This window comes from Lissotriton helveticus, chromosome 4_1 (genome assembly GCF_964261635.1).
Source record: "Lissotriton helveticus chromosome 4_1, aLisHel1.1, whole genome shotgun sequence".
Lineage (NCBI taxonomy): Eukaryota > Metazoa > Chordata > Amphibia > Caudata > Salamandridae > Lissotriton > Lissotriton helveticus.
In genome coordinates, this window is record NC_136063.1 from 819,164,270 (window position 1) to 819,181,231 (window position 16,962).

The window sequence follows — 16,962 nt, forward strand, 5'->3', positions numbered from 1 at the left end:
ACCGCACGCAGATAGGGCCACTCGACCGAGTCAAACGCCTTCTCCAGGTCGAGTACAAGGCACCCTGCTCGTGGCCATTGTCTAGTGGCGTATTCCTGCAAGCGGAACAGCCGGCGGATGTTGTGGGATGTGTGTCTCGTCGGTACGAACCCATTCTGGTCATGATGCACCAGCGCAGGAACCATAGGGGCCAGCCTGCGAGCAAGTGCGGAGGCAAGGATTTTGTAGTCAGTATTCAGGAGTGCGAGAGGGCGGTAAGAGCCCATCCGCGTGCTATCTTTGCCAGGTTTGAGTAAGGAGACAAGGGTCGCCTCATTAAGAGTCGGGGGTAAGGCGAAGTCATCTACAGCCGCGGAGTACATCTTCACCAGGTGTGGGATCAGGATGTCTGAGGCGGCCTTATACAACTCGGCCGGCAAGCCATCCGGCCCCGGAGTCTTGCCATTCGAGAGATTAAAGATGGTGTCGCGGAGTTCCTCGGGATCCAGTGGTGCTCCGAGGTCATCCTGCTGTGTCTTTGGCAGGGTAGGTAAAGGTATGTTGGAGAGATATTCCGTGATCGCAGTCAGTGGGACTCGCAACCGAGAGCGATATAGGCCTGTGTAATGACCCGTGAATGCCTCATGTATTTGGCGCTGGGAGTGTAGCAATTCGCCGTCTTCGGCTTGTATGGCCGATATTGGGGCTGATCTATCTTCCCGTTCGATCAGCCAGGTTAACAGTTTGCCTGGTCTGTCGCCTTGTCTATGGACTCGGGCAGAGTGCGCTGCGAAGTTGACACTTCTCAGACGGTCTAGTAGGCTGTCGTGTTTCGCCTTAGCTTCCATCAGTCTGGTGTGCGCATCCTCCCCCACAGGGCATTCGAGGTCTAATAGTTCCGATTCCAGTCGTGTCAGGTCTCGTTCAAGTTGGCGTCTCATGTGCCCTTGTGTTCCCAGGCAGAGCCCCCGGGTCACTACTTTGAAAGCATCCCATTCGGTTTGGGGAGAGGACGCTGTGCCAGCATTAAGATCGAAGTATTGGGCCGATTGTGTAAGCATGGAGTCTCGGAATGTCGCGTCGAGTAAGAGGTCTGGTTGGAGGTGCCAAGTGGGAATGGGAGGGTGGGGGACTTCCCAAGCAATGACTAATGTATGAGGATTATGATCTGAGTGGGTACGGCCCATGTATTGGGTGTCCAGGACTAATGGAAGAAGATCGGGGAAAACCATGTATCTGTCCAGGCGGACATGTAGTGCATGCGCACCTGACCAATATGAGTATGTGCGCGTCGCTGGGTTGCGAGTCCTCCAAACGTCGTGTAGGCGCCATTGCTGGGCCCAGTTGAGGAGAGCCTTCGTGGTGTTATGTGCTTGAGCGTTGGGTGGGGGTGCAGTGGACCTGTCTAAGCGCACGTCTAGGACACAATTGTAGTCGCCCCCAAGGATCCATGGGAGCCCATGCCAGGGCGCCAGCGCCGTGGAGAGGCACTCAAGGAAGCCTCCCTGATCAGTGTTAGGGGAGTATAAGGAGGCAAGAACAACAGGGTGCCCATCAAGCCTGCCTCTCGTTGCCTCTCGTTATGACATACCGACCCCCCGTGTCTATCTGTGTGTCCATGACCGCCCAAGGAGTGCCCGGCCTTATCCATATGAGTGCTCCACGTGCATAAGAGGAGTACTCCGTGGCATAGATCTGTCCGCGCCACCGTTTGAGCAGCGCGTGTACCTCAGCTTTGTTTAGATGTGTTTCCTGTAACGACGAGCCGGACGTTATTGCGCCTCGCTCTCCCTTCCGCGTCTTCAGCACGGTCCTCTAGGAACTCCACCCTGCTCAAGAGATCTTGTACCTGTTTATCAGTTTGCGAAACGGCGGGGCCAAGGTCGTTCACTGTTCCCTCCAGTGTCTTCGTCCTGTCGGCCAGTTTCTTGTGGTCGTCTCTTAGGTGGGTGAGGTCTATGGCGACAGTCTATCTTAGTTTCCAGAGACGTTCTGGTCTGTTGGAGCGACTGCTCCAAACGTTCCATAGCAGCGAGCATGTTATCTAACCGTGAGGTTACTTGGTCGGCCGCCATCTTGTGTAGTGACTTGTCAGACTTTCCCTTCGGCGGGGCCCCTCCGGTTCCAGTACGGGTTCTCACTCCTCCGGACATGTGCGAGGCGACCCAGTCAACGGTATAGGCCCGCTGAGCCAGAGAGTGAGGCGTTCGTCGTCTCCGGGTCCGGCAATGGTGGTGGTCCGCTGGAAGGCGTTTCCGGTGGTCGTTATCTCAGGGCAGAGCGGCTGGTCCGCCGTGCGCCCCCAGCGTGGGTGGTGGGCCTGTGTGGTGATGTGTCGTGGCAAGCCGTTAACCCTAGCCTCAGGTGTCGTGCGGTTCCTGCGTCCAGTCGGGCCTTCAGCTGGGTCGGGCCCCACAGGTGCTAGGGCCTCAAGCCTTCACTAGGCCAGTGGGGAGGATCTGCTCCCGGTTCGCGGTTGCCTGAGAGCTCGGGGCTAGCAAACCGGAGCGAACGTTCACTCCCAATCGATTGTGCGGTGCAGTGCCTAGTGTCACCAAGAGAGTGCTTCGTATCGTCCCCAATCCGGGCCTGCAGCGTCTGCCCCGCGCAGTCTTATGGTCCCTCAGGGTTGGGGCTGCATCTGGAATTTCGGCAATCAGCCATCGCTGTGCCTCCTCACCTCTACTCTCGGTCCCCTCCGCGGGCGTCGGCCGCGTCCCCACAGGCGCTCTGGTATGCGGTCCGGCGACCGCAGCGCAAGGCCAGATGTCATCAGCCAGCTGTCAGCAGTCCGCCAGGTACAGCCAGTGCGGGTCTCTCGCTATCCCTCCGCCGCGTGTGGAGTGTGGCGGCGGTCAGTGAGCCCCGTCGGTCCTCGGGCCCAGGGCTCTATGCATGGCAGGCATCACGGAGCTCGCCGTGGGGTCCAGGCAGTGGGTCCTTTTCATGGGTCTCTGCAACTGCCTCCGCTGTCCGGGTGGTCGCAGGCCCCTCCCGGGCCACTCCGCCGTCTGGTGCACGGGTAGGCAGTCCGGTGTGCACGTCTCCGGCCCAGTTTGCACAGGGCTCCTCGCCCACCCGCAATACCTCCGCTTCCCGCCAGGAAGGTGCGAGCAGCCTCTCTCCAGCGGCGGGGGGGGGGGGGGGGAAGCACAGAGATTAGATTGTCCGGGGGGGGCCGAGGTCTGTGCCTCGACGTGTGCAGGTGCAGGTGATTCCGGATCCCAGGCCGCGTGGTGGGGCCTAGTGGTATGGCCCAGACCACGGCGTCTCGTAGTCCTCCTCGCCGGTCAGGTGGCCACCAGTCCCGCCAGGGAGTCTCAGGAAAGGCCGGTGATTCTTTTACGGTCCTCAAAATTCAAAAGTCGGCCAGAATGCCGAAAACGACTCGTTGGTGGTCCGCCCGCAGTTTCGGGCAGGTTCGAGGATAATTACCGGAGAATTGGTCCGGGGAAGGGGAAGCTCAGCTCGGAGCTCTACTCAGGCGCTGCTGCCTTCATTGCGTGCCTAGCCACGCCCCCGGCAGCTTCTATTCTTGATGAGAAAAAGCATTTTTTCTCTTTGAGGATAAGTTTGTGATGGAAGTTAAGTGCTTGTTTATACATAGTTTTCTCCTTGCTCTCGAAGCAATGGTGTGTATAAGCACAAAAAAAGAGCGCAAGTTGTGGGATGCGACCTCCCGGGCACAAAACTCGACTGGTCAGGACGCTCTAATAAGCGGCAGAAGGGGGAGCAACTGAGAAACTCTAAGCTTGGCAAGCATCTTATTATCCATATCATGGATAAGGGTCTATATGACTTGCAGCGCTGGGGGCTCTTGTCTGGCTTAAGAATTGTTACAATTAAGGCCTCATGCAGTGAGGGGGCAGAGTGCAACAAGGCACTCTTCAAACATCGCAATGACGCGTGAGGCTAGAAGCTGTGCATATTCTTTATAGAAGGCTGTGATCAGGCCATCTAAGCTGGGGGGCATGTTACCTGGCAGCGCATTGATAATCTGGATGATCTCCTGCGTGAACGGTTCTCTAGGTATCGCCTGTGGCCATCCTCACACCAAAACAGCTGTGCTGAGGTGAAATAAGAAGTGAAATCTGTGGGGGGTCTCCGATTGTGTGGCGGAATAGAGAAAGAAGGCAGATATCTTCTGAACCGTTGCTGCACCTACATGCTCATGGTGCTGGTCATCCTGCAATTCAAATATATTATTGGTGTCCCATGGCTTGCGCAACCTATTAGCTAGAATATTGCCAGCACAGCCCCCCTCCCCAGCATGTCGAGCGTGCCATGAGGAGGTGAAGCTGAGCAGCCGGATTTGGATGTGGATGCCGGAAGTCACTGGAATGATCTGCTCCTGGGTCCAAGACCATATTAAAATCTCCTCCTCGTTTTCGGGCAGCCTCCACATCTCTGCAAAAAAGCTGGGGTTGTCCACGTTGGGACCATACATCGGCATCAACTACAGTGGGAGACCCTGGAAAGTGCCCAATAGCAGTACATATTGGCCCAATGGGTCACAGAGGACCCTGTGGGTACGCCAAGAAAGCCCCTTACGGAGTAATATAGCAACGCCCGAGCGCAGCTCGAGTAGTATGCTCCGTGACACTCTCCCAAACCTTCCAGGGTGCAGATGCGATAAAGTGTTTTCAGTAAGATGTAGCTCTTGCAGCAGGCATATGTCCATCTGGTGACGCGGCAGGTAGGCCAGTACATATTGCACCTTGTGTCTTTCATTGCAGTTGCGTACATTTCAGGTTAAGCAGTTATGCAAGTGCATGTGAGTGAGTGGGAGAAAAATAGATCGCCTGTCGTGCACGGAGCGGGCATCTGACCCGTGTGTGTGCAGTAAAATGCCGAGTAGCCATTGAACAGCAACAGTGCCTTAGTAGTCCACCCACTGTCTACCTTGGCTCCAAAAACTAGCCAAACCAACCTCATCCCAAAAATCTAAACTCAAAAGAACAGCAGCCCACTCCCCACCCACTTCAACAATCCTCAACCCAATCAGGCCAAATTGTAAATCCCTCCCCCATCATGCAAACCCAGAACAAGAAACTGTGAGCACAAGGGAATCCTCCCAGGAGGGCGAGCTAGAGGACCAACTCTACCCCAACCGAAATGCAGGTGGGTGGCTGGGGTGAGCAACATTTTAAAGGCCAGGGACAGCCAAGGGGGGGGGGGGAGGGAATACCCATCCACCCCACCCCACCACCCCACCATTCACCGATGCTGCAGTGTCCACAGTTGGAGTTTAGTGTAATTCCATTCATCTGTGGAGTAGATGACATGGGGAGCATCCCCCTTTAGTGGTGGGCACCATGTCCAATAGACCCTTCTGGAGGACTTCATGGTACTTAAACGTTGTCGCTAAGCTGGCCCGGCTCAGAGCCCCAGGCCACAGCGTGCAGGCGAGGGGAAATAGCATTTGCTACGCAGGCTTTACATCGCATCCCATTACATTGCAAGTCGTTACAACTACTTGTGATAGAGGGCAGAAGGTGTTGGATTTACAATCCGACACCATCCCTGCTGTTGCACAAACTGGAGTATGAATAGTTAATTATACTATTCCTGTCCAGCGCGCCCCCTACATCAAGTCGTTGTTGCGATGTAATGGTTTGCAATGTAACAACTTGGTCATTGTAACGACCGCGTTGTAATGGCATGCGATGTATCGCATGCGATGTAACATCGCATATTCGCAGGTGAGCACCAGACAGCGGGATAATTTTAACAAATTTGGCAGCTGCTTTCGGGTGTGTGAAAAAGTGGGTCTTCCCTGCTTTTAGTATTCTCAGCTTGGCTGGGTAGACCAGAGAATATTTTGAATCTGTTTCTGGAGTGAGCGTTTAACCGGCAGGAATTCTGGTCTAGCTGACTGCACAGTGACAGTGAAGTCCGGGAAGACTACGATCTCCTTTCGCTAGTACTGTAAGGTCTTGTGTTCCCTTGCCAGGTGGAGGGCCATGCCCCGTTCTCTGTAAATCATCAGTCTGGCTATGATTGGTAGTGCAGGTGTGCCCAGGAGGATGCTGGCCAAGGGATCTATGCGCCTGTTCAACAATGGGCATGGTAGTGAGGTCATCCCCGAACAGCGTGCGCAGTATGGCTTCAACATAATCCTCTATTTGGCTCATTGCGGTTGAGTCTGGTACTCCAAGGATGTGCGGATTGTTCCTTTGCGATTGTGCCTCCAGGTCCTCATTCTTGTTGTGGATAACCTCAAACATTTTCCATTTGGTTGGAATACTCTGACCCCCTAACATTGGTCGCCAGGCCAAAAAAACATTAAAAAAAAAACAACAACAAAAAAGTTTCCAGCAAAATCACCATATTCGTGAATTCAAGGCAAAAGTAATTTTTCAAAAAGCACAGGCTATACCCTTGTTTTGAAAGGGGAACCAAGGTGGGCCATGTCTTGGAGGCATTTTATAAAAATTAGGAAGGGGGTGCACAGGGCCCCCTCTCCTATATGCCCCGGGGATGACCACCTCCCTGGGGCTATTAAAACATTGATGGGGTGAGAACGTGGCCCTACACAGCTGGATTCCTGAGAACTGGTCAGAGGCCCGCCCCCTTTCTCCACCGATTTTCAAACACCATTACTACTAAATCCATTAAAATTCACTGAAAAAAAACAACGGTTACAGAGACATTATAGTTCAGAATTAGTATTTAAAATACCTTAGAATTTCACTGAAAAAAACAAAGGTTACAGGGAAGTTATAGTTAGGAAAAGGAATTTTAAAAAATCTCAGAAATTCTCTAAAAACCCAAAGGTTACAGCAACGTTATAATTAGGTTCAGAATTTACACATACACAAAGTGGACATGAATATATATAGCTTAATTTCAAGGCTCATCAAACGTTAAAGGTTTCAGCTTCAGCATGCGCTTTATTGATCTCACAATTCCACTGCTATACACTTGCACTCACAGACCCACTATAATTCACCTCAGTGTTATCTGTACGTTGTATTTATTTTGATTATATTTATTGAGCATAATGACAAATGATTGACCCCTACAACAGTACACTTTAAACAGTGAGCACCATCATTGCACTGTTTCCTGATTGTTTTCTGGGCTGCCAGGAGTACTCACAAACCAGGTTGAGATTTGGGTAAGTTGGTATTATTTGAATGACTAGTAAATAAGCATGCACAAGACATTGCAGCTGAAGAACCTGCAATGTCTTGTGCATGCTTATTTACTAGTCCTACAAATAATACCAGTTGAGATTCTGTTGTTTTCTGGGCTGAGCATACTGTTCTGTAATATCGATTTGTAATTTAAGACTATCAACTATGTCTCCGAACGCCACTCTTGAATTTATTCCCCAATGTGCTTCCTTCTCACACCTGATTTCCATGTCATATATAACATCCAACAGATTGGATTGCATTCCTTGTTTTTATTTCCCACGTTTTCATGTTGTTTTTATCGTGTTCCATGATTATTAAATATTGTCACTTATACATTGTTGTAATGTGTCTTGTAATCTTGTGATACTCTTGGGTCCCTTTTTTCCAATTGTTAATTTAGTGGGTACTTGTCACTGATGGATGGGACTGCACTGCAAAGTCAGTGTGCAGAGATCCTTGTGGTCCTAAAACTTATAGGAGGTTTTCTGCACTGCATTCATGTTAATGTTAATGTTAATAAAGTTTGTACAGCGCACGAATACCCTCTGGCGTCTTGGCGCTAATGAACCAAATACTACTGAACTCTACCGTACTACTGTCGAAATAACCAGGTTTTCGATCTGAAATGCAGGAGGTACAGAAAAAGTAGAGATACAAAGATCACCAGCCCCATTGAGCTGGCATTTTGGAATTCTCAATTGCAGCATTTTGTTGGGAGATTACTTGGCGCAGGAGGTGCAACACTCCCACCCTATCTAAACTACCTGTGTCTGAATCAGAAAGTTTGGATATCATAGTCTTACTTTTGGGAGCAATACAGTTTGTGCTCCTCCACAAAGAGGATTGAGACAGCACTTACCAGGCAAAATATTGAGGGACTCCTGCCTGTTTAGTAGCTCTTTACTCCAAATCAGTTACTTTTGCTACAGAAATTCCTGACCTTGGCTCTGAGGCTAGCAGTTGTACAGAACAATGATAGTTGAATATACCACTTCTTTATGGTGAGAAACCGACATTAACATTGGAGGACCATGCCATTCAATCTCAATCTCCTGGGTTTTGACGTAGAAGCTAGCCCTGCTGACTGTCTTTCTGCAAGCAAACAGCTGCATGAGACAAGACAGTGATATCCTGGTGGTTCCAGAGGCTTCTTAAAATACAGTTCTCCTGCATAGAGTTTTGCCTCAGCCAAGTTCCTCTTGCTAGCTCCTCTACTAAGTCTGCTGGAACAGTGGTACATGCTTCTGGCCAAGTCATTCTTTACTTCCATCCCTGATAACCACAAGGAAATGGCACACTCACTGGGTATCCCTTCTGCTTCCCCAACCATGACATGCCATCACCACCAACTCCTCTGATTATGGCGAAGAAAGGAGGCTAGCAGTGCTCTGTAGCACAGTTCGATTCCTCATTTCACTTAATTCAGTTGAAACCATAGGCATTGAAAGCCTTTCTTGCAGTGACGAAATCAGAGTCGATTTGATGCACAATTACAATACCTTTTACATGAAGAAGGAAAAACATACCTCTAGCCTTTCACAATGTGAGCTGTCAGTTGGGTTGTTTTAATGGATTTACAGCGTGACAACATCCCTGCTAATCTCCCACAGTACTAGATGGATGGTGTAGGAGAGTAGGGTTTGCTTCCTATGGTTACCCCCACTTTTTGCTGTGCTTCACTGGTTTTTCGACATTAGTATAACTGTGGCCCTGCTAATCAGGCCCACAGCCTAGCTGTTCTCTCTCTAAATTGATACCTTGTACTTTAGGTACATACTAGATTGGTTACTGTGTCACCCTTGTGAGCCCCTGTATATTGTACCTTAGATACCCAGGGCAAAGGTGCACCTTGGGCCTACCAGGGACTGCAGCATGTATTGTGCCACCCCTGGTTAGCCTTCGAAACTGACACCACAGTTCTGCCCTTGCAGCCTGGGTAAGGTGGTGTACTCAGCCCGTACTTAGATATAATATAATATTATATATACATATATATATATACACATATTATCCTACAAGTCACTCCTATGGCAGGCCTTGACAATCCTGGAGGCAGAGTGCTTGGGTTTGTGTGAGAGGGTGCCCTAGCTTGAGCTGAGCCCCTCAGCAGCTTTCAGAACCACCTCCTTATAGCTGTTCTATGATATAGCCATACCATATACTCTTAAGTGCATTATAATCCTCGCGGTTAATGCTAACTTGGCTTTATCAAAACATGTTGTGTATGGTGTCAAACACTAGAGGGAGAAGACATGTAGTTACTGGTAAACCCGGTTAAAGTTAAACAGAGCCCCAGCATCACAAAATGGATGCTGCTGCCACAGACACGAGTCTGCCCTCCTGCTGCTGGCCGAAACTCCGGCAGGGGAGGCCTGGACAATAGGTTTCCTGTCCAGGGAGGTGCTGTCACCTCCCCAGACAGGCTTTAGTGTATTGGGGCAGTGTGGGTTGCATTCAGTGAATGCTTTTCATACACTGCCTGGGGCACACAAGGTGCGAAACTGGACAAAGGGAAGGGGGTGTAACCACCCCCTCCCCAGGTCCACCCATAGGAGGGACCTTAGAGTTAGTCCAACCCCTAAACTTACTATATGTATAGAACCCTAGTCCCTAGGACTTTAGATTACCCTGCACGAAACTCTGCAACATATATCTTGGACCTTCGACATTCCATATCGACTGGAAGACTGAAGAAATCTCCCTTGAGGTCAAGGAGTGACCACCCTGTCCAAACAGGCATCAACTGCATCTTTGCCAGTCTGCATTGTCGAGGCTCCAGAAGACTCTGCGGCTCAGGACACGGACTTCCAGACATCTCTAACGCTGACCTGCGCTCCCAGCCAAGCTGAGACCTGTGGCGGACACGAGAGACGTGGGACCGGAACGCCTGGACATCCTGCATTTTGCAACCTGCACCTACTTCCTGAGGTATCCCAAAGTTGTGCATTGGGGTGCTTGTAGCCCCAGCCCCGAGCACCTTTTGCACCGAAGCTCAGAGGCCCACACTCCACGAGTGTCCCGTGGGCCCGCTTTGTGCATTTCAGCTTGACGCGTCTTCGCGGTTCCTAGTCCGTTGGCTAGTGAGCCCCCGAGAAGACCAATCCTTGATTTACTTTGCTTTACTGGTTGCTCCAGGCTGGCTCCAACTTCCCTGCAAAGGAGATGTTCCTCAGACCTTGCTGGTCTGCACCGAAGCCAATCTCGACATCTTGCGTGGATTGCGTTTGCCAAGGCTTGTTGGGTCCAATCCGGATACCGACACCGCAGTCAACTAGATCCTTTGTGGGACAGCTCGAATCCAGCTCCTTGTCATCGTCGACGCCTCCTGGACCTCATGGCTGAAGTGACAAATTTCCCCTTTTCATCTGAAATCACCCGAAATTGGCTGGCAGCTTCCCATCGCCATCCTGGTCACTGGCTACTACTCCAAAGAATTCATTGTTCAAACAGATGCTTCTGAGTTGGGGGTAGGGGCTGTGCTATCACAATTGAATGAAGAAGGTCAAGACCAGCCAGTAGCTTTTATAAGCAGAAGGCAGACCCCTAGAGAGAAACGTTGATCGGCTATTGAAAGGGAGGCCGTTGCTGTGGTTTGGGCCCTGAAGAAGCTGGGGACATACTTGTTTGGTACTCACTTCATATTTCAGACAGACCATAAGCCCCTCTTGTGGCTAAAACAGATGAAGGGTGGAAATCCCAAACCGCTCAGGTGGTCCATTTCCCTACAGGGGATGGACTTTACAGTGGAACATAGACCTGGGAGTAACCATGCCAATGCAGATGGACTCTCCAGATATTTCCTCTTAGAACATGAAGACTCAACTGGTCAAGGTTAGTTTAATGTCCCTGCGTTTTGGGGGGATGGGGTTGTGTAGGAGAGTAGGGTCTGCTTCCTATGGTTACCCCCACTTTTTGCTGTGCTTCACTGGTTTTTCGACTTTAGTATGGCTGTGGCCCTGCTAATCAGGCCCACAGCCTAGCTGTTCTCTCTCTAAATTGATACCATGTACTGGGTCACCCTTAAGAGCCCCTGTATATGGTACCTTAGGTACGCAGGGCATAGGTGCCCCTTGGGCCTACCAGGGGCTGCAGCATGTAATGTGCCACCCCTGCTTAGCCTTCCAAACTGACACCACAGGTCTGCCCTTGCAGCCTGGGTAAGATGGTGTAATCACCGCTTACTTAGATATAGTATACCTAAAAAAAAAATAGATATAGATATATAGAGAACTGTATGGAGGTCGGTGGATGAGAGAAGGGGCAAATGACATTTTTAATGGAAATTGCGTTCCCGAACTACACTGCACTGAAGCGGCTTCTTGTGGCATTATGGGACTGGTAGTCCCATTCTATTCACAAGGGTCAGCCGGAGGTGCAGGGGAGCCAACCACCACTGGGCAAGGAGGAGCCAATACAGAATTTAAGTAAGGGAAACGTAAGGCTGGGACTGCAAGCATTTGAAAAAGGCAGTGATGCCGAAACCGGTCATGCGAAGCTGGTCCAATTAAAGAAATCCGCAAAATGAAGCCCCGCTGTGTCCTGTCATTTTTCCCGATGCGGAGGAGATGTTTGATTTAATATATATATATATGTGTATGTGTATGTGTGTGTGTGTGTGTGTGTGTGTGTGTGTGTGTGTGTGTATATGTATATATATATATATATATATATATATATATATATATGTGTGTATATGTATATATATATATATATATATATATATTCACCTATAAGTCACTCCTATGGCCGGCCTTGACAATCCTGGAGGCAGAGTGCTTGGTTTTGTGTGAGAGGGTGCCCTAGCATGAGCTGAGCCCCTCTGCAGCTTTCGGAACCATCTCCTTATAGCTGTTCTACGATCTAGCCATACCATATACTCTTAAGTGCATTATAATCCTCGCGGTTAATGCTAACTTTGGTTTGACTTTATCAAAACATGTCGCGTTAGGTGTCAAACACTTTGGAAAACTACCCCCTCCCCCCCCCCCCCCCCCGCCAGTCCTGGCGGCAGGGGTAGCATTCCACCCTTCAGGAGGGAGAAGACATGTAGTTACTGGTAAACCCGGTTAAAGTTAAACAGAGCCCCAGCATCACAAAATGGATGCTGCTGCCACAGACACGAGTCTGCCCTGCTGCTGGACGAAACTCCGGCAGGGAAGGCCTGGACAATATGTTTCCTGTCCAGGGAGGAGCTGGCACCTCCCCAGACAGGCTTTAGTGTATTAGGGCAGGGTGGGTTTTATTCAGTGAATGCTTTTCAGACACTACCTGGGGCACACAAGGTGCTTCATGCATGTCCCAGTTTAAACCGGTTGCTGGGGCGCTCAGCCCCGTCTCTGGGTCAAAACTGGACAAAGGGAAGGGGGTGTAACCACCCGCTCCCCAGGTCCACCCATAGGATGGACATTAGAGATAGTCCAACCCCTAAACTTACTATAACTATAGGACCCCTGTCCCTAGGACTTTAGATTACCCGGGATGAAACTCTGCAACTTATATCTTGGACCTTCGACATTCCATATCGACTGGAAGACGGAAGAAATCTCCCTTGTGGTCAAGGAGTGACCACCCTGCTCAAACCGGCACCAACTGCATCTTTGCCAGTCTGCATTGTCGAGGCTCCCGCTGGATCCCGAAGGATCTGCGACTCAGGCCACGGACTTCCAGACATCTCTAAAGCTGACGTGTGGCGGACACGAGAGACGTGGGACCGGAACTCCTGGACATCCTGCATTTTGCAACCTGCACCTACTTCACGAGGTATCCCGAAGTTGTGCCATGGGGTGGTCGGGGCTATTGGGGTGCTTGAAGCCCCAGCCCTGAGTACCTTTTGCACCGAAGCTCAGAGGCCCACACTCCTAGAGTGTCCCGTGGGCCAGCTTTGTGCATTTCAGCTTGACGCGTCTTCGCGGTTCCTTGTCCGTTGGCTAGTGAGCCCCCAAGAAGACCAATCCTTGATTTACTTTGCTTTCCTGGTTGCTCCAGGCTTGCTCCAACTTCCCTGCAAAAGAGAAGTTCCTCAGACCTTGCTGGTCTGCACCGAAGCCAATCTCGACATCTTGCTTGGATTGTGTTTGCCAAGGCTTGTTGGTTCTAATCCGAATACCGACACCGCAGTCAACTAGATCCTTCCTGGGACAGCTCGAATCCAGCTCCTGGTCGTCATCGACGCCTCCTGGACCTTGTGGCTGAAGAGACAAACTTCACCTTTTCACCTGAAATCACCAGACATTGGCTGGCAGCTTCCCATCGCCATCCTGGTCACTTGCTAGTGACCCAACTCTGTCCCTTCTGCTTTCAGGTTCTTCACATCTCCGATCCACCCTTGGATCCACCCAGACACTTTTCCTCTGGTCGCCTGCAGCAGTTCTTCGCAGCTCTCCATTGGAATCGACGACGAAACCCGACACGAAAAGACACCTATGCACCCAGCTTCCTTGGGTGAGGTAACACGAGTACTCCTGTGCTCCCGTGGGTATTGACTCTTCAAGTGTCCTAGTCTAAAAGGGTTCCATCGCAGTTCACCTCCTTGTACCCTTAATCTTTAAAATTGTAACTTGTTCGTTTTCCATAGCAAGTCAATGGTAACCCGTGGCTGTGTTTAGACACTGCACGCGTCTCCCGTGGGCCTCCTACATCCTAACGTTTGGTTGTTCCTAGAAGCCCCAGTGATTCCCCAGGCCTGCTTTCTATTCCTCACATGGTTCTTATACTACTATTTTAGTATATGGTTTGTGAGGCCCCTAGGGCAAAACATATACTGTGCAACTTATCATATGCTAATTAAGTTCCTTGTATTGTACTTTTACCTCTGACCTCATAAAGAGTCCAGAGGGGTTGTGTTTAGAATAAATACATATATATTTGATATATACCTTGTGTGGTGTGCTTTCATTTGGTACTTAAGAGATTATAATTGGTAAAATAACTTGCTTAACTCGCCTCTAAAGACTTAGCCTGAAGGCTGCTCTCCACAGCTACCACTAAGATAGCTTTCTATAAGGTTGACTTTACAACCACCATCAATAAGAGTTGTTTGGACTGGTGCAAGGTGCCCACTAGAATAGTGGACATCATATACCAGGTCAACTTCTCACAGATGGCACCAGGACAGATGTCTTCGCTGCCTTCCCATGCAGGTAATTTTACCAGGATGTCTCCTACCCCAACCCCATTTCAAAGCCTGAGTTAGCCAACCTTGGATGTCTTTGCCAATCAACTGAACATGGGATACAAATAATTTGCCCCCAGGTTGGGCGGGAAGCCTGGATCCCTAGGGAACAGTTTGATCCTTGTCTGGGGCAGTGGGCTTTTCTATTTCTTCTCTCTGGTTTTGATGCCCCTGTCAATTCTTGGATCTGTAGTAGATCAGTGACAGCCTGCCTAGGATGTTAAGTCATCATAGTAGATCCTGTTTTGCCTCCCCAATCTTGGTTTTCAAACCAGCTGCCGCTTCATCATATGTTTCATACCCCTCTGTGCTAGGGAATGCATTAAACCTATGACTACAATGGTAGCCTCATTTGAAATGTACTGTTGCAGCAGAAAGATTCCACTGCATAGATGATCTGCTAAGTCAGTTTGAATGACCATCCATGGTAAATAAAATAACAAAGCGTTTATTTCTCTTCTAGAACAAAAAGATGATGATGAGGAAGATGATGACTGCTACATAGTAGAAAAAGAAGCTCGAGGGAAAAGGCCCATATTTGAATGTTTTTGGAATGGAAGATTGATACCGTACACATCAGTTAATGAGTAAGAAACCCACATATATGAAATGTAACCTTATAGGATACTGAGCTGTTATCTTTCCTTTCCAAGTTATTCTCTGCTACGAGACTGGGGCATGGATTTTCTGATGGAAACTTCTACCTGTAGATTTCTCACCTGTGGTATTATTCCCAGGCATCAGACTGGATCCAGAAACATCAAAGCTGTCACATACCTGGTAGGGGAGGCTGGCTTTGCCTTGACATTGGAAATAGCATCAGGTGACATCACCAAGGGGAAGGACCCCACGCATTGCCCGTCCTACCGTCCCATTTCCCTTATCAATTTCGATTATAAAATCTTTGCTAAAACGTTTTTCACACACCTTTCCTTGCTCATGTATCAAATTTTGTCCCCAGTACAGTCCGGTTTTATACCTCATCGCTCCAATGCACTCCATCTTCGCACGGTATTCTCGTTTATCAATCGCATCAAACCCACTATTTCTACGGCAGTTGCATTATTAGACGCGGAAAAGGCCTTTGATTCCCTTGAGTGGCCCTTCCTTATGGTGTCCTTGCGTAAACTTGGCCTACCTTTTAATTTTTTTCGCCCTTATTGCCCTGCTGTATTTTTCTCCTACTGCCCGCCTCCGGGTTACTGGCTCCTTGTCTCCTCCCATCTCCATTATGCGTGGCACGCGTCAGGGGTGTTCCTTGTCCCTGCTCTTATTTATCATAGCGATGGACCCCCTAGTCCGCCACCTTCAAGAAAAGCACTTGTTTTGCGGCTTGCAAATCCCTGCTGGACCGCTCTTAAGGTCTCTGTATGCAGATAACATTTTGCTTTTCGTCCGCCATCCCCACACTAATTTGCAGCCCTTAATCGATGAGATTGAATGGTTTGGTTCCATGTCCGGTCTCAAGAATAACTGAGGGAAATCAGTGTTATTTCCCATTACTGATGCGGCGGCGGCATCTTCATAGAGACAAAGGCCAGGTTATGCAGCTCAACTACGTGCCGGCTATAGAATACCTTACTACTGAAGTGGAGCGATAGATACAACTACCTCTATCCATGGCTGGCAGTATCACACTTATAAAGATGAAGGTATTGCCCCGTTTTCTCTATTTTTTTCGCACCATACCCATTCCTCTCAACAATGTCTTTTTTGCCAGGTTGTTCGGCCTTCTCATCCGGCTGATATGGGATGGTTGTAGACCCAAGGTCGAATGGGACACTCTTACGCTTCCGTATGCTCAAGGGGAATTTGCGGTTCCGGACCCTTAACTATATTCCCTGGTGGCGCAGGCCCAATTTGCACACAACTGGTTCCACCCAGATGCCCGGATAAACTACACCAAAACAGACACGGAACTAGCTGCTCCGACTCCTCTTGCGTGCCTGCTCCAGAGGAGAATTCCCCTTGATTCGCTAGACATCCAGCCTCTGGCTACTACGTTACTGCGCTTGGCGTAAACTAAATCTGTTATTTGGATCTGGCCCTCTTTACTCACCCACCCTCCCACTGGCTCACAATCCGTTCCTACCTCTCACCACTGCAGGGGGTTCTGGCCACTCTCTCTAAACTAGGGCTGGATATCTTTAAATCCCTGTTTCCAGATGACCGGGCACGTAAATTATACGACCTGATGCAGCTCCACGGGCTGACTGGCGTGGACCCCCTAAACGTGGCACAGCTTCAAGGGATGCTTCAAGCCACTTTCTCTGCCTTCCCTTCCCCGTATAAGGACTTCCCCCCGCTTTCCCTACTCATTGCGGATGACACTGGGTCGCACCTGGTCACAAAACTGTATAAGGCATACTTGAAACTCTGGGTGGGATGGGACGGGAGGACTCGACCGAAGTGGGAGGACGATCTTGGGCATCCGCTGACTGACAAGGAGTGGGCCTCCTGTCTCGAGCAAACCCATGGAGTGTCTCCCAACCACAGGCATGAATTGCTTCATTTTAAGTTTGTCCATCGAATTTACCTAACCCCTAGTCAACAGGCAAAGTTTGACCCCACTAATCCCACAAATTGCCCCAAGTGTAATGTCTTAGATGCCGATTTTAAACATATGTCCTGGGCCTGTCCTCCTATTTTGGCTTATTGGCAGGAAGTCTT

The 16,962-nt window shown here is 49.8% G+C and overlaps 1 protein-coding gene across 1 annotated transcript in view; it reads left to right on the plus strand.

Annotated features, from left to right (window-relative positions):
- SMCHD1 (structural maintenance of chromosomes flexible hinge domain containing 1) overlaps window positions 1-16,962 on the plus strand; it is a 2,317,253-nt gene that overhangs the window by 300,864 nt on the left and 1,999,427 nt on the right. The window contains exon 11 of the mRNA XM_078687460.1: window positions 14,756-14,879. Within this exon, the coding sequence (XP_078543586.1) occupies window positions 14,756-14,879 (124 nt within the window). The remainder of the gene's footprint in view (window positions 1-14,755; window positions 14,880-16,962) is intronic.